Genomic DNA, 23759 nt, shown 5'->3' on the forward strand with positions numbered 1-23759 from the left:
ACCTACATGCTTACTTTCAGCAACTGGTGTATAAGGACACCTGAGTTTCATTGCACTCCCCCTTTCCTAATCTATTGCCATTCAGATAATAACTTACCTTTTTTTGCTATCAAAGTAGATATTCTCATATTTAGGCACATCTTACTTCATCTGCCACTCAACTAAATCACTGAAGCATCTTTGCATCCTCCCCATAGGTTCCCATCCTGAAGATGCTCCCTTTATCCTATTTCCACGTTCTATTACATAGCTAATGCTCTATCTATGCTAATGTACCACCCCAGCACCATGGGCTGTTATCTTGCCTGAGTAGCAGGAGACAAGAGAGTAGGGGTGATGGTGCACTGATGGGAAGGATATAACTTGTAGTATCCCAAATTTACAATTGTTAACTTTAAATTTACAATTAATGAATTACTGTTAACCAAAGATATTGAGAGAGAGGCAGAAAGGTGGCATATCATCTATGATCTCATTGAATGATAGAGCAAACTTGAGCGAAATGACCTACTCACGTCCCTGCTTTTTTTTTATGAAGGTTGAAAGTAACCGTCTTCAGCACCAAGCCAGCATTTGCCTAGGTATAGTATCAAGGAACACATGGCAAATTGAGATCTGAAGTAGATAGGTTCATATATCATAAACAAGAAGATGGTCATTGCTCATCAGAGGTCCACCATCACTGCAACACTTCCTCATGTTGGTGTCCTTAACTGAGCCATCTGCACCTGTTTTATCGTTGACCTTCCTTCCATCATAATATTTGGTTTGCTGACAATGTACAACCAAAAGTAATTCAACAGTGAAGGAGGCCATGCCAATTTATGGTAACACTTAAGTAACTGGATGTGAGTTCGTTCGCTGAGCTGGAAGGTTAGTTTTCAGACGTTTCGTCACCATTCTAGGTAACATCATCAGTGAGCCTCCGATGAAGCTTCATCGGAGGCTCACTGATGATGTTACCTAGAATGGTGACGAAACATCTGAATGCTTCATCGGAGGCTCACTGATGATGTTACCTAGAGTAATGACGAAACGTCTGAAAACTGACCTTCCAGCTCAGCGAGCAAACTCGCATCCAGAAACTCAACCTGAGCTACAAATCTTCTCAGGCTTCATCAGAGGCTCACTGATGATGTTACCTAGAATGGTGATGAAACGTCTGAACGCTTCATCGGAGGCTCACTGATGATGTTACCTAGAGTAATGACGAAACGTCTGACAACTAACCTTCCAGCTCAGCGAGCAAACTCACATCCAGAAACTCAACCTGAGCTACAAATCTTCTCAAAACTCGCTAACACTTTAGTAGCCCAAGCTTGGATGTTACTTTTCGTTGATCATCAGCAGTCGCAAGAATGACATCTACTCAGGGTTGTGAGTTTCTAATGTGTTCACATGTGACTGAACAGGCCAATTTTCTACCCACATATCTTTGAGCACTGTATCTGAATGGTCAAGAGTATTATCCCTAACCAGGTCATGTTTTCTTCAAGTGGCCAAACATTCCAGGTGAAGACAAAGAAAATGCAATAAAGACCCACCAAAGTTGGTAGCCTTGACATTTAATGGTTGGGAGGAATTTGCTATCATTGTTCAGAATGGTGACAATTACGCCATCAAGCTGAGCATGCTTTGAGTCCCAACAGTTTAATGATGAAGCAGAGACATGGATAACAATGTGAATAAAGGAAGAAACTCCTGCACTCCGGATTCTACGCTAATATGACACTAGGGGCAGGTTTTGTCAGCATTCCTGGTGCTTATGCCATTTTTAAAAGGCCACTGTGCACCCAGACGAGCATTGGCATTGTAGAACAGCCTGGCACGGTCAAGGATGAAGTCTGAGCATGCCAAAGAAGAGGATCATAATGTCATGATTCTTCCAACAGGGACCATGAAGTCCAGATTGAGGATGTGGTGCAAAGGAGAGGGGTCCTTTTCAAGAGGACTGAGAAAAGAGGCTGCACCACCGCTTGCAATGTGCTCTGAAAACACCACCTGGACTATACCACTGGGATGATGAAGAGGAATGGCCAGCAGCGCCACAAGAAGATCAGTGACCCTTTCCATTCAGTAGAGTAAGTGTCATACTTCTCTGTTGCCTTACACCTGCTCTACCTCTGCTACAATACCCACCACCTGCCAAGACTCTCACTCTGCTGTTGGTACACTTGCCTAAAACATCTTCCTCCCTCATTCCTGCTGCCTCCAACCTCCCACACCACTGAACTTCTTTTTCTTCCCTCATTTGAGCGATGTGAGCATTGCCAATATTACCTGTCCCTAGTAGCCCATGATAAGGTGGTGGTGAGCTGCCTTCTTGAACCACAGCAGTCCACCTGCTGTGGGTTGACCCACAGTGCCTTTAGGAGGGGAATTCCAGGATTTTGACCCAGTGACAGTGAAGGAACAGCGATATATTTCCAAGTCAGGATGGTGAGTGGCTTGGACGGGTGCTTGCACATGGTGGTGTTCCCATGTGTCTCCTGCCCTTGTCTTTCTGGATGGAAGTGGTTGTAGGTTGGCAAGATGCTGTCTGTAGATCTTTGGTGAAAAACTGCAGTGTATCTTGTAGATGGTATACAATGCTGCTATTGAGCATCAATCGTGGAGGGAGTGGATGCTTGAAGACCTATTTCCAATCTAGCAGGCTGCTTTGTCCTGGATGGTGTCAATCTTCTTGAATATTGTTAGAGCTTCTTTCATCCACGCATGTGGGGAGTGTTCTATCAAACTCCTGAATTGTGTCTTGTAGATGGTGGACAGGCTTGGAGGGAGTCAGGAGGTGAGTTACTCACTTGAGTACCCCAGCTTTGACCTGCTCTTGTAGACACCGTGTTTATGTGGTGAGTCCAATTGAGTTTTTGGTTAATGACAACCCCCAGGATGTTGATAGCAGGGAATTCAGTGATGGTAACACCATTGAATGCCAAGGGATGGAAGTTAGATTGTCTCTAATTGGTGAGTCATTGCCTTGCACTTGTGTGGCACGAATGTTACTTGCCATCTGTCAGCCCAACCCTAGATATTGTCCAGACCTTGTTGCAGTTGATCATGGACTGCTGCACTATCTGAGGATTCACAAATGGTGGTGAACATTGTGCAATCGTCGACGAATATCCCCAGTTCTGACCTTATTATGGAGGGAAGGTCATTGATGAAGCAGCTGAAGGTAGTCGGGCCTAGTACACAAAACTGAGGAACTCCTGCAGAGGTGTGCTGGAGGTTAGATGATGGACCTCCAACAACCATGACCATCTTCCTATATGTCAGGTATGATTCCAACCAACGGACATTTTCCCCCTGATGCCCATTCATTCCAATTTTGCTTGGGCTCCATGATGCCACATACATTGAATGCAGCCTTGATGTCAAGGACTGTCATTCTCACTTTATGTTGCATGGCCTCTGCATTGCATCCTCACTTGCTCAGGACATCTTGCCACTATTTGATCATGTGCACCAGCCCTAACAATTATGATACTCGGCTAATGTCACCTCACTCAACTCTTCCCTAAAGCATTGACAAGCTGCCTCCTGCAGCCCCACCAGCTCAGATACTGACACCTTGGTGGGAACGTTAGCCTTACAAAGTTTTGAAACCAAAATCTGGTCAGCTCTTCACTGTGTCAGCTCTGCAGATGGCCAAGGGAAAAACTGCACCAGGCCATTAGTATCCAGACGACCTCTTGACCAGGCACCTGGCCAGGCCTGCAGTGTCTGCATTCGGGGATTTTGTAAGAATCTATATGCAGAAACAGGAATGGGCAGAGCAAAGATGGTGAATGCGATGACTTTCATTGGCCAAAGCTGCAGCAATGCAGTGTGTTGTACAAATTCTGACTCCGTCCATGATCAAGTTGGCAACTGCTGTAGACAGCCCCAAGTTCAGCACCCTCAAAATCTGCTGGAGAGGTGCACGTACCTGTACTTCATCACCCTGGCCAGTGGTTCTCTGACCAAAGGTATGCTCATAGCTGAATTCCTTAATCCCTATAACCATTCTGATTTTTAAAGTTGATCTACACCCTTACACCCTTCCTAAAGTTATTGTATTTTAATTTAGTTCCACTAGCTGACATGAGATAATGGGAACTGCAGATGCTAGAGAATCCGAGATAACAAAGTGTGGAGCTGGATGAACACAGCAGGCCAAGCAGCATGTTAGGAACACTATTCCTAAGATGCTGCTTGGCCTGCTGTGTTCATCCAGCTCCACACTTTGTTACCACTAGCTGACATAGTTGGATTTCAATTTTTGTCCCCAGATAATGAGCCTTGGCCTCTAGATTACTAATGCAGTGGCATTCTCACTTTGAGAGAAGAGTTTGATTGATGAAGAAATTGAAGATAGTTGCACCTAGGGCAGTGCCTTGAGAAACTCCTGCAGTGATATTCAGGGACAGTTTATTGGTCTGCAACAACTACTGCTTTCTTTCGTTTTGCTAGTTATGACTTTGACTAGTGGGAATGAATTCCCCCTCATCACCATTGACTTCAATTTTGCTCATGCTCTTTCATATTACCCTGGATCAAACATTGCCTTGTTTTGAGGGCTGTCATTCTCACCTTTTCCTCATGTCTGAGACACTTCTGGACCTACAGAAAATGGGAGTAAAATACAAGAAAAAATTGGGATATTAAAAATGTGACAACAATGCAGAAGAGATATGCCATCCATGAGCAGAGATTAGGCTCTTGTTTTTAATCTATGAGCAATGTCATGAGATTAAACAGTTCAACTATTTTATATGCTTTGAATTTACAGAATTGCATATTGGTGTGACATTAGTTTAGTGACAACTCAATCCAAGTTTCTTTTATTCTAAAACTTAGTTTTGTGTCAACAACGGGATTGAAAAGATTGCTAACAGTCTGAACAGACTGATGATGTATGTTTTTCAGAACAAATTGGGTCTATTTTCCAAGAAGTGTTTGACAGAATAGTTTAGACAATGCAGCACATAATTATTCCTTTCATTTCTGATTCAACTTGCAGTTGAAACCTTTGATATTAATATTGTTTGTTGTTTCATATTTAGTAGCTACAAACTTCTAGTCAGTGAGAACTTTTCAACAGTGAGATTGTGCCACGATCTGGAGCTTGAATCCAGGCTTCTCTCCCTGTTGCATTTGCCTGTGAAAGATCCTCAGGATTATTATTCACTTGGAGATATTGTTCATAATGGTCAAAGCCTGAATGGAAACATTATCAATATACTGGCATCAGTCAGATCGGTGAGCTTTCAGTAACTAAAGTAGAATGAATATTTTCTTCTCTGAAACAATGCATGTTGACTACCACACATATCCTATATATGAGTTTGGTAGAAGAAAAAATATTTTTAAGTGTCTAAATTAGATCAGTTAAACAAAAACAACAATTAATGCTAAACGTTAACATTGAAATTCTTTTGCATATTGTTAAAGCAGAATGTGATTAGCATTCTTTAATGAGTTTTTTTTGATTAGTAATATGAAAAACGATTATTTTCATTGTTCCATGTATTACATTTTCCTGTTTGTGTTTTAATTGGTAATTTCTGATGGTATTCCCTGGGAAATGGAGGCGTTAATGAATCTAAATGCAATATAACTGTATATGCACAGTTAAGTGAGGAGCCTGCAGAAAGTCTCCAAGTTATTGATGTTACCTAGGGACATTTGTTCAATTTTAACATGCCAGACAAATAGACCTAATTTATGGAGCCATCTTTTCACTGATGGAACAGCATCAGAAACACATCCACTGGCCATATCGGTTTTGGGTGTTGGTGAACAGCAAATGTCTTTGATTAGCAGCCTGCTTTAGAACTCAAACCAGAAATTAGTTTGCCCTGAACATGATAGGAATTGAAGTTACTTTGAGTTTATAGGATTACCAGGCCTAAACTTGCCCTAAGCAATGGCCATTAAATGAATCACTCAAGGCTCATCTCAAGATGCTTCCCTTAATGTGCCACCTGGAGGAATGAGTGTTCTTTTCCACCCCATTTCTAACCACCACTTTCCCATTTCTCAATTGTGTGCCACAGGATTAAGTTTTGGACTTTGCCTGAAACCCCAGCCAACTGATCTTGCTCACTTTCCCCCTCCCCTGCAAGGCCCTCCTTCACCACCAGTGTCCTGTTCAATAACCTTAACAAACTATGGCTCAAACCAGTGGTTGATTAAATTTTAGCCAGAAATTATCACTTCTAAATATTCTCCAATCTCTTCCTTAACTTTTCATAGGGATTTACCATCAAAGCACATATATTTGATGTGTTTACTGAAACTGGTAGTGATTATGTGATTATGTACCATTGTGCTTAAACCATAAAAGTCAAATTAATAGTTTAAAGTAATGTGTTTGATTAGAAAAGCTGTAAAATTTTATGTTTACTTTCAACTAGCATACATTCAACCAGAAGCCGCTGTCACCCAACAGTGCAGGACTATTTTTGCCTGATTCTGTTGTTATCTATCTAATCCTAGCCAGAAAATTATGTGACGTGTTTCCTCCTTTTACTCTCATACCATTACATATGGTGTCTCCCAAGGTTCATCCTTGGCCCCCTCCTATTTCTCATTTCCTTGGTTCTACCTTGCTGACATTAAACAAAAACCTCAGCAACAGTTTCCATATGCACATTGATAAAACACAGCTTTCCCCTTTGTCCACTTCTCTTGACCACTGTCCCTCGAGGTCACACTGCCTGCCCAATAAACAATAGTGGATTAGGAGAATTTCCCCTCAACTAAATATTGAGTAGGAAGCTGCTACTGTCTTCCATCCTTATCAGAAGCTCCATTCCCTTGTTATTGTTCCCTCCATCCCACTCTTTGTTTAGCTGCCTTGCATCAAACTTGTCTGCTGTAATCTTGATGTAATGTTTGAATAAATTGACGCTCCTATATATCTGCACCATCACCAATATTGCCCATTTCAGATTATATTTCAAATGTCCAATCTGCCCATGTCTCAGCTTGTCTGCTGCTGAAACACCCAAAATACTTCTCCTACCTCTAGATTTGACTATTTCTATAGTGTTCTGTACAGCCAACCTGTTCTACCTTTTGTGAATTTGAGATCATTCAAAACTCTGATACTTCTACATAGCTAGGCTTGAGTTGACTTGGTACTTCAAAAATTGCTGCATAGGTATTTTGTAGTTATCTTTGGATATTTTTGTTTTAAGTGAAGCCTAGGGAAACAGTTAAAGTAGAAATCAATTTAAGATTTAGGTCTTTAATTTCAATAACATTAAAGCTTCAAAAGAACACCACTGAGACTTTAATCCTTTGATGTTTATGTTAAAAATGTAATTATTTCACTGTTGAAATCGTGTAAAAATGAGAAAAAAATACTTTATCTTAAGGTAGGGGAGCAGAAGTATTTCACTACTGCAGACAGAAGAAAAGGACAGCGATGCGAAGTAAAACTGTTTGATGAAACTGTGCCTTCATTCCTTATGAGCTGGTTAGTATATTTTTGAACTCTCAATAAATGCCGTGAAATAATTTTCGAAGTTGCTTATTGTAAACCCTTTGATAGGTTTGGATGGGCTGTCCAACGTATTTTTGATCATTCTTTTAGAATTCCAGCCTATTACTATAATTGTGGTAATGTTTGATCTCCATCTTGATATCCTGGATTACTGTTTGTGAATCCACTTCCAAATGTTCATCAATCTCCATGTAAATTAATTCTTTCTGAGCTCGGTTCCAAATTTCATAACCCTGAACCTGTCCCCTAAATGCTGCTGTTCCACGATAGTGGAAAGTACCACTTGGAGCTCAATTGATGTAACACATTAGCTATCTTCTGTCCTGATCTAAATTCTCTCTGACATTTTTTAGGGCTGAGAAGCTTGAGTTTGTCGAGCTAATATAAAACTATTTCCTCTGATTTCAGAGATCAACCTTCTAGTAGCTCTCTGTGCGTTACATTTAGGCTCTGAATTCATTCCTTAATGCCACTGTTAGCAAAATTATACATCATGTTACAGTGCCAAATAATCAGGGCTTGTGCTTTAGTATGACCTTGGTGCTAGTCAATACACATGATTTCCAGCATTTCCTCTTTTATCTCCCGTCTATAGCCTTTGTTACTTTTATTGATTTATTTAATTTTTGTAGTCATTATATTTGGGATTTAAAAACAGTAAAATTGTTAGTTGTGTCTTTGTGATGAAAAGCATCCAAACTTTCAAAATACATTTCCAAATATTTAAAAACAGGAAAACATTTTCACATAGAACATGGTCAGAAATTGGAACTCGTAAGGGTGGTAGGGGCAGAATTCCTCACAGCACTTAAAATTAGTTGTACATTTGCAATACCAAGGCATTCACGGTTATGGGCCAAGTGCTGGAAAAATAGATAAGATTAGTTGTGTGTGGTAGCATTTGTAGAGCGAAATCAGAGTTAGCCTTTAGGATCGTCAGACCCTTCCATAGAACTTACAGTAACTACGAAAATGTTGGTTTATATTGCAGAAGATAGGGTGCCAATAAATTGCTTCCAACACCATGGTCTTATTTTATGACTTAACCTTTTTTGAGATACCATGTTGGTGCTTTGTGGAAGCCCAAATACAACAGATACATACTAATTCCCCTCTATCCATTCTAATTGAGAGTGCTTTGAAAATCTCTAATAAATTAGACCAGGTAAGGACAGTAGATTTCCTTCCTTAGAAAAGAAGGATTTTAGTGAACTGGAGATAACACGGTGTGAAGCTGGATGAACACAGCAGGCCAAAAATTTTTCTGAAGAAGGGCCTCGACCTGAAACGTCAAACTTTCCTGCTCCTCTGATGCTGCTTGACCTGCTGTGTTCATTCAGCTTCATGCCGTGTTATCTCAGATTCTCCAGCATTGGCAGTTCCTACTATCTCGCTAGTGAACTAGATATGTTTTTATGACAGTGGCTATCGTTAGACCAGCTCCTCTGTAATAGCGATTAAATTCTGTGTCAACAATGAGAAATTAATTGATTTTTTTTTATTTTTGAATGAAAGTAACCCTTTTATTAGCTGACTAAATTTGTATGATTTCCATAGCTGGGATAATGAGTCTATACAGCTTGCACAGACATGGATACCCAGGGAAACAGGTACTGTATTTGTCAGTTAATGTTAAGTTTATTTCTTTTATTCTGAAATAAATTTTTCAACAAAACTTACTACTTTTATTGATTATTTTTGTAACTGTTACAGTACTGTTCATAGCTGATGTACGAGTAAATTATGATAGTTTTCGCAACACCATGGCTGCCACTGTGATTTCTAAAACCATAATTACAACAAATCCCGGTAAGTCATTTTGGCATTTCATTAAATGTGACGTCAGATCGATTTTTAAACATTAAGAATACTCTTCAAGTAATAATATTAAGAACATAGCATGGAAATCTTTGTACATGTGAACGTACAAATCAGGAGCAGGAGTAAGCCATTTGGCCCACCTCAAACTCCTCCATTCAATAAGATCATGTCTGATCTGATTGTGAGCCTCATATGTTCCTGCTAACCCATGATAACCTTTGAATCACATGCTTAACAAGAATATATCCAGCTCTGCCTTAAAATGTTCAAGGACTATTAAGTTTTTCCTTTTTTAAAAGATATCTTTCTAGACCATCTGGTTAAGGCAAACTTTCACGTTTCCAAAATTATTTTATAGTTACAGAAACAATGTGTTTATTTCATGACCAACCTTAATAAACAAAATTCTATAAATAAAAACATTATATTTACTGGAAAACACTCAAGAACATAAGGGCCCAATCTTGAAGCCAATATTTTTTTATTTCAAAATCTCTGTCCTAATGGGTTTTGCTATAACCAGAGTAAATTGTGGATCATTTATATTATAGAACCACTTCAATTTGACGTAATATGTTTATCTCGGGTTAGACATAACAAACTTAGTAACATAAGTTTAAAAAGTTTTTAAAAATATATAAAATGAGTAACATACTGCAGATCAGCCAATATCTTTGGCGAGACCTCTTAAGATGACAGTGACTAATATGTCCTAATTTGTATTGATTCAATCAGCCTGTGTTCGCTGTCCAGCATTGGAGTCAAGGTGAAGTAAATCCTTGTTTTTAAAATCCCATTCCTTCCAATTTTTATAATCTCCTCCAGCCCTACAACTCTCCCTGATATGTTGAGCATCAGCCAGCAATTGGCAGCCGTGCCTTCAGCTACCAAAGCTTTAAGCTCTGGAATTCTTTGCTTAAATCTCTCATCTCTCTCGCTCTTTTGACCATTGAGGTGCTCCTTGAACCTCCTTCGACAAAATTTTTGGTCACCTACCCAAATAGTACTATTTTACTGAATACCTGTGAGAAGTTTGGTTTGTTACAGCAATGGAATGTCTTAGTAGACTAGTATATTGTGGTAATCTTTCAGGTTTTTCCTTGATAGCTCAACTTAAATTGTATGGAATGAATTTAACTTCTTGTGAAATGCAGTTCTTTTAAAAAGAACACTGAAGCCTCTTGCGAGCATTAAGCACTGTTAGATCAGACAATGCATGGCCAAGATCTAAATGGAATCTCACTGCTCTTAACCTAACCTCATAAAAAGAACGTGCAGCCCTCCGCTCCCTCTGCTCCAATTCTGACCTCATCATTAAATCTGCGGACAAGGGAGGTGCAGTTGTAGTATGACGCACTGACCTGTACATTGCTGAGGGCAGGTGTCAACTCTCCAACACTACCTCCTACCGTCCCCGGATCATGATCCCACCCCCGAGCACCAAACCATTATCTCCCAAACCATCCACAACCTCATCACCTCAGGTGACTTCCCACCCTTAGCCTCTAACCTCATCGTTCCCCAACCCCGCACCGCCTGTTTCTATCTCCTTTCCAAAATCTGCAAATCTGCCTGCCCTGGTCGATCCATTATCTCCGCCTGCTCCTGCCCCACCAAACTCATCTCCACCTATTGGATTCCATTTTCTCCCCCTTGGTCCAGGAACTCCCTACCCATGTCCGTGACACCATCCACGCTCTCCACCTGCTCCAGAACTTCCAATTCCCCGGTCCCCAACAGCTCATTTTCACTCTGGACATCCAGTCTCTATACACCTGCATTCCCCATGCCAATGGTCTAAAAGCCCTCCCCTTCTTTCCGTCCCGCAGACCCTACCAGTCCCCATCCACTGACACCCTCATCTGCTTATCGTCCTCACCCTCAACAACTTCTCCTTTAATTCCTCCCACTCCCTACAGACAAAGGGGGTGGCCATGTGTACTCGCATGGGCCCAAGCTATGCCTGCCTCTTTGTAGGGTATGTGGAACAATCCCTCTTCCAAAGCTTAACTGGCCCTATCTCCCATCTCTTCCTCCGTTACATTGATGATTGTTTTGGCGCTGCCTCTTGTTCCCACGAGGAGCTCGAACAGTTCATCCACTTCACTTCCATCCCAACCTTAAGTTTACCTGGACCATCTCTGACACTTTTCTCTCTCCTTCCTGGACATCTCTGTCTCCATCTCTGGCATCCACTTGGAAACCAATATCCATTTTAAGCCTACCGACTCCCACAGCTACCTAGAATATTCCACCTTTCACCCACCTTCCTGTAAAAATGCCATCCCCTATTCCCAGTTCCTTCGCCTCCACTGTATCAGCTCCCGAGATGAGGCATTCCATTCCCGAACGTCCCAGATGTCCTCTTTTTTTTCAAAAACCACAACTTACCTTCCACAGTGATCAAAAATGCCTTCAACCGTGTCTCCCGCATTTCCCACAACTCATCTCTCACACCCCGTCCCCGCAATAATAACCAAAACAGAATCCCCCTTGTCCTCATGTACCACCCCACCAACCTCCAAATCCAACACATCATCCTCCAACATTTCCGCCATCTGCAATCCGACCCCACCACCAAAGACATCCCCCCCAGCCCCGATCCTTAAGTGCTTTCAGGAGGGACCACTCTCTCTGTGACTCCCTTGTCCACTCCACATTCCCCTCCAGCCCGACCACCCCCGGCACTTTTCCCTGCAACCGAAGCAAGTGCTACACCTGCCCCTATACCTCCCCCCTCACCCCGATCCCAGGCCCTAGGCCGACTTTGCACATCGAATAGACGTTCACCTGCACATCTGTCAATGTGATATACTGTATCCGTTGTTCCCGTTGTGGCCTCTTCTACATCAGGGAAACCAAACGGAAGCTTGGGGACCGCTTTGCAGAACACCTACGCTCTGTTCGCAACAAACAACTACACCTCCTAGTCGTGAACCATTTCAATTCCCCCCCCCCCCCCCCCCCCCCGCCCCAACTCCTCTGATGACATGTCCATCCTGGGCCTCCTGCATTGCCACAATGACGCCACCCGAAAGATGCAGGAACAGCATCTCATATTTCACTTTGTGATACCCTTGGGCTGCAGGGTTCCCATGTGGACTTCACAAGCTTCAAAATCTCCCCTCCCCCAACCACATACCAAAACCAGCCCAGCTAGTCCCTGCCTCCCTAACTATTCCTCCCACCCCTATTCCCTACCCACTAACCTCATCTACACCCCCCCCCCCCCCAAACCTGTCCGTCTTCCCTGGACTGACCTATCCCCACCGCCCGCCAAATCCCCGCCTACATTCACCTTCACTGGCTCTAACCCCACCTCTTTGACCTGTCTGTCTCCTCTCACCCTATCTTCTCCTTTATCCATCTCCCCCTGTCTCCCTATTTATTTTAGAATCCCCTTCCCCTCCCCCATTTTTGAAGAACGGTCCCAAAGTGAAACGTCAAGCTTTCCTTCTCCTCTGATGCAGCTTGGCCTCCTGTGTTCATCCAGCCTCACACCGTGTTATCTCATAAAAAGTATATTCTGCATTGCTAGTGTAACATATTTTGATGTCGTGGACCTTTGTATGGTAAAGAAGGAGTCATTAATTCCAGATACTAATAGATTACAAACAGATGCCATAAACAAGATTTTTTTGTTCATTCATTCGTTGGGTATGGTCTTCACTGGCTGGGCTAGTGTTAATTGCCTGTCCTTATTTCCCTCGAGAAGGTTGTGGTAACCTGTCTTCTTGGTCCATTTGACATAGGTACACCCACAGTGCTGTTGATAGTGCATATCAATATGATACTGCAGGATTTTGACCCAGTGTCTGCAACACTGGAGAAACAGAGCTATAGTTCCAAGACAGGGCAGTGTGTGACTTAGAGAGGAACTTACAGGTGTTAACGTTTCCCATATTCAGCTGTCCTTATCCTTCTAGATGGTAGAGTTTGTGGGCTTGGTAAGTGCTGTCTAAGCAATCGTAGTTATCGTAGTGCATTGTTTAAAAAGTACACACTGCTGCCATTGGGTCTTAGTGTCATGGGAGTGAATTTTCAGGGTGTTAGATGGATGCCAATCAAACAGTTTTAGTGAATACCTGTTCGAGGTTTGGTTTGTTACAGCAGTGGAATATCTCAGTAAACAAGTATATCATGGTCATCCTTCAAGTTTTTCTTTGATAGCCACTTATCAGCCCAGGTCTAGCTGCACTTAGACATGGACTACTTCAGGATCTGATAGCTGTGAATGGTGCTGAACGTTGCACAATTATCTGCAAATATCTTCACCTTATGATGGTGGGAGGTCACTGAAACAGTTAAAGGTGGTTGGACCAAGGACAATGTGGTGATGTATTGCTAGTGAGATGATTAATATCCAGTAACTGCAACCATCTTCCTTTGTGCTAAGTATGCCTTCAAAAAGAGAAAGCTTTCCCCCGATTCTCATTAACTGCAATTTGCTAGGATTCCTTTATGCCAAACTCTGCAAAATATTGCCTTGATGTCAAGGGCAGTTCACTTCCTTTCTCAAGTTCAACTGTCTTGAAATTCCAGTTATAGTGAATATACTACACACTCGCATTCAGGTTATAATCTACTTTTTTTTACTAATACTTTAGGAAGAAATGTTGGCTAAAATGTCAGGAGATCTCCCTCCACTTCACTTCAAAGAGTGTTATGTAATATATCACTGATTTTAACTATGGATTATATTCTGTTATCTGAAAAAAGTGGTAACTCTAACACTGTTGCAGTCCCATTATTCTTAATTCTTATTCCAGCCAAAATTGTTTATATAAATCCTGGAGGAGTTTAAAACCAGTTTTTTTTTGATGACCTTTATCCCGGAGGAAGTTCAGTGGTGGAGCATTAGTTATTCCAGGATACCTAAACTTCATATCCGAACAATTTTATTTGTTAACGCCATTTATAAACTACCTATAATGGCAGTATTTCAAATATGGTTCTATAATCCTACAAATAGAAAGTAATACAATAATAAAAAAGATTTCTTGATTCAATCATTTTAACTCAACCATCTTTTAATCTTTTCCTTTTTTCGCATTTTGTCTGCGATGATGTCATACTGATATCTTTTTCTATATGGTTATGATCAGCGAATTATATGTAATTTATTCACTATTGCATCATCGTTGAATAAGCAGGTCATGTTTTTCTGTTTTGTGACTGGATTATAATCCAATGACTAATTTATAATTTAGTTGCTTTTTTTCTGGATTGACCAGAACATTGTTAACTTTAAATATCTAAAATAGTGTGCTAAAATGGGTCATTGCTAAATTTTGTGTGTTTACCTGGAATTATGAAGACACAAAAGAAGCCAACCTGCTGTTTAACTTTGCCAAAGAGTATGCAGAAAATGATGAAGTAGATCCAGAACAAAGCAATGAATCAATTAACTGTAAGTCACTATTTTATATTAAACTGTATTTTCAAATGTAATGTTCACCAGTGCTTTTAAAATTCCATAAAAATGGTTTAAAAATTATATTAGACAACACAACACCCCTTACTTAACTTTGATAAACATAGCTGTACCTTGCGATCAGCAGTAACATGATAGAATTTCTGCTAACCGTGAAGCAAGTTGAACACAAAGACCTACTGATGTCAGTGGCAAAGATTTTCCTTTTCCCAACATCTGTTTGAAACTTGCATCAGTCATCCAGCAATAGTTGTGTCATCCAGCAGTATTGAAACATTTTCCAAGAAGTTTGAATCTCTGACTGCCTTTTGATTTTTACTGTCACCACACAAGTTAGAGTCAAACCTGGTAGAAAGGAAGATGGTTGCAGTTGCTGAATGTCAATCATCTCAGCTTATCTCTGCCGTAGGTCCACAGCGTAGTGTTCTTCGTCCAGCTATCTGCAGCTGCTTCATCAATGACTTTCGGTCCAAGGTCTGAAGTAGAGATGTTCGCTGATGATTGCTGTGTTCAATGTTTAGCATCACTTGCGACTCCTCAGATGTTGAAGCAATCCATGATGTTGTTGACTTGCTCACCAAGCAGTGATTAATGATGCCCATTACCGACTCCACAAGTACAAACGAGAAATTGCGTGCCAAAAATCACAGTATCTAAACTCTACGGACCAGCAATGGACTACAACCCCAGAATAGGCCATCACCATCAATCAGCACAAAACCAAAACTAAGAATAGACACGAACTTCAGGAGCAACTCGCCAAATTGATCAACCAAAAAGACAAAGACAAGGACAACAACAAGCCGGACACATGGATAAGAAACCTACCCAGCAGACAACTCACATGAACCAAGAAAGCTGTCCTATCACACGGACTGAACTGTAACCTCAAAGATGCAAACAGAACTGACTTCATGGCTGCTCTGGAGAATTTATTAAAAGACAACAAACTCACAGATGTAACACAAAAAGCCATCCCACCATCCACATTCCCCACACTGCACAGAAGGAACAAAGAGGACAGCCTGAACACAGCAGAGAAAAAAGCAGTGGATTAACTCAGGAAAGACAAGGATATCATAATCCTACCAGCAGACAAAGAGTGCATGACCGTCATGAACAAACCAGACTACGTTAAGAAAGCACGGGCATTGCTCACAGATACAACTGCTTACCAACAGGTGGCGATAGACCCAACACTGCAGCTAGGAAATAGGATCACCCAAACACTGAAGTGACAAATGAATGTAGGGCAGCTAACCAAGACAGTCTTCATGAGAATGAAACAGGAAGACACAAACACCCTCCACTTCTATGGACTGCCTAAAGTACATAAACCTGACATCCCTCTCCAGACCCATTGTTTCCCTACCAGGCACACCGTCGCACAAATTGGCCAAAGATCTACAACAGATATTGAATCACCTAGTAGACGGATCACTCCATTCTATCCACTCAACCCAAGATTTCGTCAAAGTCCTCGAACATAAAAATCAGCAACGACGAGATTATGATATCCTTTGACGTCACAGTTTTATTCACATCAATCAACGTCCCACTAGCTAAAGAAACACTGGCCACATTACTAGTTGAGACAGCAACGCAGATCAGCAGCTCCATCAGCAATGACAACATATTTAAATTACTAGACCTATGCCTCACCACACACTTTGTCTTTAATGGACAGATATACAAACAGATCAACGGTACACCAACAGGGTCACCCATCTCAGGACTCAACGCACAAGCAGTCATGCAAAGACTAGAACACACGACTGTCCCCCACCTTTAGTCCAACCTAAAGTGTGAATCCCGTACGTAGACGACATATTTGTCATTATTAATTGCCACAAATTAGAAGAGACCTACCACCTCATCAACGGTGTATTCACAGTGATCAAATTGAAAACGGAAGGAGAAAACAACAATCAACTTCCATTTCCGAATGTTAAAGCAGAGCAATTGACAAATATGGAGTTCCAAACATCAGTATACAGAAAAGCAATCCATAAGTATCAAATCCTCAACTTCCAAAGCAACCACCCCAGCATCCACAAACAAACTGCTTTAGGATACCCTGCAACACTCCACAACTACACAGGAAAGAGGAAGAACTGTTATACAAGATCCTCACTTTAAACGGATATCCCTGCAATTTCATCCACAGATGCTTACAAAACAGACTACAACAGGAGGACACAGTGTGATCTAACACACTGCCCTACGTCAGGAACATATCAGAACTGACAACAAGACTCCTAAGACTACTAAGACATCGTGGTAGCTAACAAGACCACAGCCACTCTATGACAAACACTTACAAGGATTAAAGACCGCATTCCCACAACATGCAGAACCAACGCGGTTTACAAAATATCACGCAACAACGCCACAAACATGACATCGGACAGACAGGAAAGAAATTATCCATCAGAATACAGGAACATCAGCTAGCAGCAAAATGGCACAATGAACTCTCCTTAGTATCGGTACATTTAGACAATGAAGGCCATCAGTTTAACTGGGACAAGATAACCATAGTAGCCTAAGCCAAACATAGACATGCTTGAACAGAGCCATTTCAGATGGCCAGTTAAGGAATGTGAGTTATTGACTCATTGATACATCAATACTTAAAGGACCACTGTTTGATTTTAGTACAGAAGCAAGCTATGTTTGAAGTTGTACTGTCATTTTTACTATCACTTTTTTTATTATGTACGTAAGTATAAAAAGCAGTATTAACTGCTGACTTTAATTCTGCAGCATTATTCAGTAATTGTGACTTTTATTAATATGGCAGCAAGTCTTTGAACAGCATCAAGGTTACTGAGTATCAATTTTTTTCCACAAATATTAAACAATGACAGTGAATTGATTATGCAAAAGAGTCTAACAAAGAAAAGTTTCCAAGGCCTAAGGAATATGCATCAACACCTAATGAATGCATAAATGGCAAGATGTTTGTGATTTTATCAATGAGATGCCAAAATACTATGATTATGAAATAATATTAACGAGGTTCACTGACTACGAACAGAATGTAAAATAAGCTACTACAAACTGGCAGGAACGAACTGATATTAGAGATTTCATGAATGTTAACACTAATACCCTAAGACAGAAGTAGCTAATTTCTAGCCCTGGGGATTTCTGAAATGGTTAAGCTAGCAGAACCTGGTTTTCTCTCCCTTGAAGGAAAGACATCTGGTATAAATTATAGCTTTTCTTAACATTTGAATGTTTAATCAGTCAGGATTTGAGTTGAAGCAATTTTCTATGCTTGGAGACTCTTAATTGTAAATAGTAGGTAATTTGTGCATAATAGAAGAACTGCTGCACAAATGAAATATTCCAGAATAAAAATTTTTAAAATTTATTTATTACCCACAATATATTCTTTACAACTTAACATGCTTTGCCTGTTGGGCAAAATTACTCAGCAGTTCTAAACAACTTATTTTTTATGTATCAACTAGCACACAATGAAATCAGACAGAATAAGCAGTTTCCATGAAGTAATTATCTTGATGCCAATGAAAGTAAAACATTTTAATTTTCCTAGTTATAAAAAGAGATCCATTAATACAAGTGACATTATCAACATTTACAAGGCATTTTTAGTCATTCACAGGCACTACTAGCTAAGAAAGCATTAGTTTCCCATCACTAATTACTCTTGACAAAGTAGTAGTGAACTGCCTTCTTGGATTGCTGCAGTCCTTGGAGCGGAGAGTGAGTGTGGTTAGATACATCCACGATGCTATTTTATAAAGGTGTTTCATGATTTTGACCAGCAATGGTGGAGGAATATAAGTTCAAATCGAGACATTTTGTATGAGTCTGAGGGGGACTTGCAGGTGGTGGTGCTTACATGCATCTGCTGCCCTTGCTCTTTAAGTATTAAACATCATGTGTTTAGAAGATGCAAAGGAGCTTAGGCGAGTTCCTTTCTAGCTTTATCAATATCATTAGTACCAACATGGATGATGACAACAGGACCCCTCTCCACTCCATTTCCTCTTGAGGCCCAAGGTGATGTTCTTAACCTTGGTTCCATGTAGTTAACACTGCCTTCAGGACTCTCACTCATAGCTGCAGAGAACAGTATCTGTCCCCTTAAATTTACTATTGGGGTATTGTGGTAGATTGTTAGTTTTATCATTCTCAGCTACACAGCTGGCATGAGCCTTGTAATTGTTGGACAGTTGCAAGGACAGAGGCCCTTTGAGGTCTGTCCTATGGGTCCCCATTCCCACCTCAGCTCCTACCATACCCACTTGTCCTTGACAAAGACCAAGTTTGAAGTACCTACTCTAAGGCATGTGACCATCTCTTGGAGCAAAGTATCAAGGTAACTTTTCCTCTCCCTGATTTGGCACAATATCTGCTGCACAGAATTCAGCTTAACTTGGATCCAAAGTTGTTCAAGCTGCAAACACTTGCTACAGATGTGTTCCCTGTGGATAATGTTGGTGTCCAGCTGCTTTGATATGCTTCATCTGCAGCACGTTACCCAATTTGCCATCTCTATCGTATTTGAATTAAGTTATTAGCAAAATCACTGCAGTGTCTTAGTTACTTACACTTAAAGAATCCCAACTGTTAACACTTCATTCAAATTTTTCCCTTTTTTAACATATCCGTATCAATCTTACACTGAACAGCCTATTTTTTAACAGAAGAACAAAAGAAAAAAAGTACCAGCGACCTGTATACAGTCTTAATACTTGACTTTAAATTTAAAGATCAGAAATACTCTTCAATCAGACGCTTTGCTTAGACAAAAGCAACCAAATCACTCGTTCCTCTGCTGAACTTCTTGAGACAGTCAACTCCAAGACTGAATATTAAGTCACACCGTCAAGTGCTCAGTAACACTAAGTTGGTTGCTTATATATATATTGCCAGAGCCAGCTCTTTCAATGCATCCCTTGAAAATAAGCCTATTCAAAGTTTGAAAATACAGAATTTTAAGCTGCAGATTTCACTTTAAAGCCAACTACAAATTACAAAGCAAATTAAGTTTGTGCATTTTGAAGATTTAGACACTCAAATATCTAGCAACCTCATGCACTCAGCCTAATGCTGAACTAGACTTATTTATTATTTATTTTCAACCTGTTTTTCTAGTCAACCTATTAGAGGTGTTATCACACATCTCTGGAGTAGGTGGGACTTGTACCTAGGGTGCGGACACTACTATTGCGCCTCAAGAGGGTCCCTCTTATTGAATTTGTAGTTCCCAAAGCAAAGGGTTTATTTCACTTAGTTAATGAGGTCCAGATTCAGCCAGTTCTTAATTAGGCTACTGTTCCAATAAACCCCTTAAAAATAAACTTGCTCAATGCTTACAAATAAAGAATTTTAAACTGCACATTTCACTTTACAGACAACTATAAATTCCAACCTAAATTAGATTGATACACAAATGAAAGACATTGACACTTTCTTACCCAACCAATGCACACCTTTGTTGTAGGTATGACTTTAACCATTAGAGAGTTTTCCCCCATGTTTCTCATTGACTCCAATTTTGCTAGACCATTTTGATGCTGTACTGAGTCAATGACTGACTTGATATTACCTTTCCTCTGGAATTCAACTGTTTTCTCCATGTTTGGACAAAGGGTGTAATGACATCAGAAGTTGAATATCTCTGGCAGAAGCTAAACTGAGCATCAGATGGCAGGTTATTGCTGGGCTTGGTATCATTGTCATTGATTCATTCCATCACTTCACTCATGATTAAGAGTAAACTGATGAGAATATAATTGACCAATTTGCAGTTGTCCTGCTATTTTGTGGACAGCACATTCCTGGGCAATTTCCACATTGCCATGAAGATACCAGTGTTGTAGCTCTACTGGAACCACTTAGCAAGGGGGCAAGATTAATTTTGGATCACAAATTATCAACAAGGTTGCTGGGATTTTGTTAGGGCTCACATTTTTAAAAGTATCCAATGCCTTTACCTGTGTTTTGACTTCATGTGGAGTGATCTAAATCAGCTGAGCCCTAGCATTTTATGAAGTAGGAGCCTAAGGAGGAGGTTGAGATGGATCTTCCACTTGGCACTTGTGGTTGAAGATGATTGCAAAGCTTCTGATCTGTTTTTTGAATTGCTGTGCTGGACTTCTGAATCATTGAAGCTACAAGTACTTTTTTATTCATTTGTGGGATGTGGGTATCTCTGACTAGTCAGTATTTATTGCCTGTCCCTGGTCGCCCTTGAGAAGGTGGTGGTGAGCTGCCACCTTGAAGCATTGTGGGTTGACCTACAATGCCTTAAGGAAGGGAAAGCCAGGATTTTGACCCAGCGACAGTGAAGGAATGGTGGTATTATTTCCAAGTCAGGACGGTGACTGTCTTCGAGGGAAACTTTGAGGTGGTGGTGGTGTCCCCATGTATCTGCTGCCCTTGCCCTTCTAGGGTGATTGTGGGTATGAAAGTGCTGTCTAAGGATCTTGGGTGTATTTTCCTCCACCTCCTGTTGGCTGTTCAATTGTATACCACCATTCATGGCTGAAAGTGGCAGGAATGTAGAGCTTAGATCTGATTTGGTGGCTGAGGGATCACTTAGCTCTGTCTATCACATGGTGCTTCTGCTATTTGTCATGCAAATAGCTCATTGTTGTAACTTAAGCAAGTTGAAATCTCCACAAGGCCTGTAAAGTTGTCCGTTTGGATACTAGTATGGACAGGTGACTCTGCGATAGATAAATGAGGAAGAGGTCAATTAAGGTTGTCCCTCTTGTTGGTTTCCTCATAACCAGGCACAGATCCAGTTTAACAACTCCATCTTTAGGACTCAGACAGCTTGGCTAGCACTACTACAACCAAGCCACTTCTGGTGATGGAAATTGTCCCCCACCTTGAGGACTTTCTGTACTGATACCCTCAGTTATTCCTCCAATTGATGTTCAACATGGAGGAGTATTGATTCATCAGCTGAAGAGGTAAGTCCATGTGTTTCCTTGCCCATGCTTGACTTAATGCCAAAAGACACCATCATATCTGGCTTAATAGTGAAGATTCCCAGGACTGCTCCGTCCTGACTGTATATCACTGTACCTCCACCTCTGGTTTTAACTTCCGGTGGGACAGGACAGACCCAATGATAATGACAATATTTCCTTGGCATTGTCTATAAGGTATGATTCAGTGACCAAGTCAGGCTGTTGCTTGACTAGACTATGGCATAGCTCTCTACATTTTGGCATGAGCCCCAGATGCTGGTAAAGTGGACTTCGCAGTATTGACAGGCTAGGTTTGTTATTATCGTTTCCAGTGCCTAGGTCGATGTAAGATAGTCTGTCAGGTTTAATTCCTCTTTTTCGGTTTCAAAGTGGTTTGTTACAAATGAGTGACATTTAAGTACAACTCCAAGGGCGTTTAGAGTGAACTATATGTCTGTAGGTCTTGGGTCACATGTAGACTGGACCAGGTAAGAATGACAGATTTCTTTCCCTAAAGGGCATTAGTGAATCAGATGGGCTTTAATGACAACTTCTTTTATTCTCACGAGCCATGAGCACCACTGACTGGCCAGCATTTCTTCCCCATCCCTAATTACCCTTGAGAAGGTGGTGACGAGCTGCCACCTTGAACTGCTGCAGTCCACCAGATGTGGGTTGACCCACAATGCCATTAGGAGTTCCAATACTTCGATGCAGTGCACACGCATTTTAAAAATGGCATACAAGATTTAAGTTCTCATGTTTCAAAAAGAAGTATGGCTGATTTTCGAAGTAAAATACATCCAACTTATAATGTAGGCAGGATTTCGACCCAGCAACACTGAAGGAGTGACAATATATTTCCAAGTCAGGACAGTGTGTGGCTTGGAAGGGAACTAGCAAGTGGTAGTGTTAGTTCCCATCCAAGCCACTCATCGACATGACATGATTTCAACTAACAATAGTTGTCAGTAGACTAACTTCTAATTCCAGATTTATTAATTGAATTTAAATTCTGCAAGCCGCTATCCTAGGAGTCCGTGTTCCTGGAGAATTAACCTGAGCCTCTAGATTTCTAGTCCAGTGACATTACCATTACATCATTGCCACCTCTGTAAGCCTGTCGAATTCCATGTTAACCACTTCTGAAGGTACAATATGCCCACATTCAAATTTCTGCTTTCCTCATGGTCTAGCATATTACAAAGTACATGCTAATAAAAAAAAAATTATGGACCCTAGGCAATGATAAAATGTGAAACACCCAAGTTGATATAACTGTTTATTTGTGCAGTAACTGTATAATGAAGGCTCTTTTTGCACACTTTTTTTTTGAAGGGCTCTTGTTTGCACATTACTTAGATATCTAAAGAGTAAATTTAATGGCAGCTGACATTTTCTTTCATCGATTGAGCTATATGACTTGTTACACTTGTGTATTCTGCACTCCTTTTACTATTGTAGAAGAGGAACATTTTATACTGCTCAGGAATTATCCCACCTTAATTTACTTATTTTCATTTTATGTTTGCAGTACAATCTATTGTGGATGTCTTCACTGTACAGCAATTAAAAAATAAACTAATGGACAGTGTTGGCAAGGCAGAACCTATCTATGGAATCATATATGCTTATATTAGCATGTTTAACATCGATTCTGACAATTCAAAGATAATAAAATCTAAATGGTAAGAATTACAATAATTTTAATTTTGTATACTAAAGATGCACAATTTTATGTGGTGCTGTACATAACGTATGACAGTCATGTTTTATCTTTAGTCTTGACAGAAAATAGATGTGTGGTGTACACATAATATTTGCATAACTTTTCTATGTTCAGTAGTCACAATTTGGTAATAAATGTTTACTGGATGCACAGATTTATTTTGCAATTTATCAATAATATTGAATTTGGAGATATCTTCTCAATAGAAATGACAAAGCAAGGAAAAACTGAAATGATGCTAGAAAGCAAATAATATTTTGGCCAAAAGCTTCCAATATTGGGGAACAGTAAATTACACAACTGAAAAAGTCCTGCAGCACACGT

General features: G+C 40.5%; 1 protein-coding gene across 3 annotated transcripts in view; it reads left to right on the plus strand.

Annotated features, from left to right (window-relative positions):
* meiob (meiosis specific with OB-fold) overlaps positions 1 to 23759 on the plus strand; it is a 54899-nt gene that overhangs the window by 18591 nt on the left and 12549 nt on the right. For 2 of the 3 annotated variants that reach the window (XM_059653901.1, XM_059653902.1), the window contains exons 6-11: positions 5046 to 5241; positions 7365 to 7465; positions 9050 to 9102; positions 9206 to 9301; positions 14631 to 14723; positions 23241 to 23394. In XM_059653901.1, the coding sequence (XP_059509884.1) occupies positions 5046 to 5241; positions 7365 to 7465; positions 9050 to 9102; positions 9206 to 9301; positions 14631 to 14723; positions 23241 to 23394 (693 nt within the window). The remainder of the gene's footprint in view (positions 1 to 5045; positions 5242 to 7364; positions 7466 to 9049; positions 9103 to 9205; positions 9302 to 14630; positions 14724 to 23240; positions 23395 to 23759) is intronic. The other variant, XM_059653903.1, reaches the window with a different exon arrangement.

The sequence above is a fragment of the Stegostoma tigrinum genome, chromosome 23 (genome assembly GCF_030684315.1).
Source record: "Stegostoma tigrinum isolate sSteTig4 chromosome 23, sSteTig4.hap1, whole genome shotgun sequence".
NCBI classification, from domain to species: domain Eukaryota; kingdom Metazoa; phylum Chordata; class Chondrichthyes; order Orectolobiformes; family Stegostomatidae; genus Stegostoma; species Stegostoma tigrinum.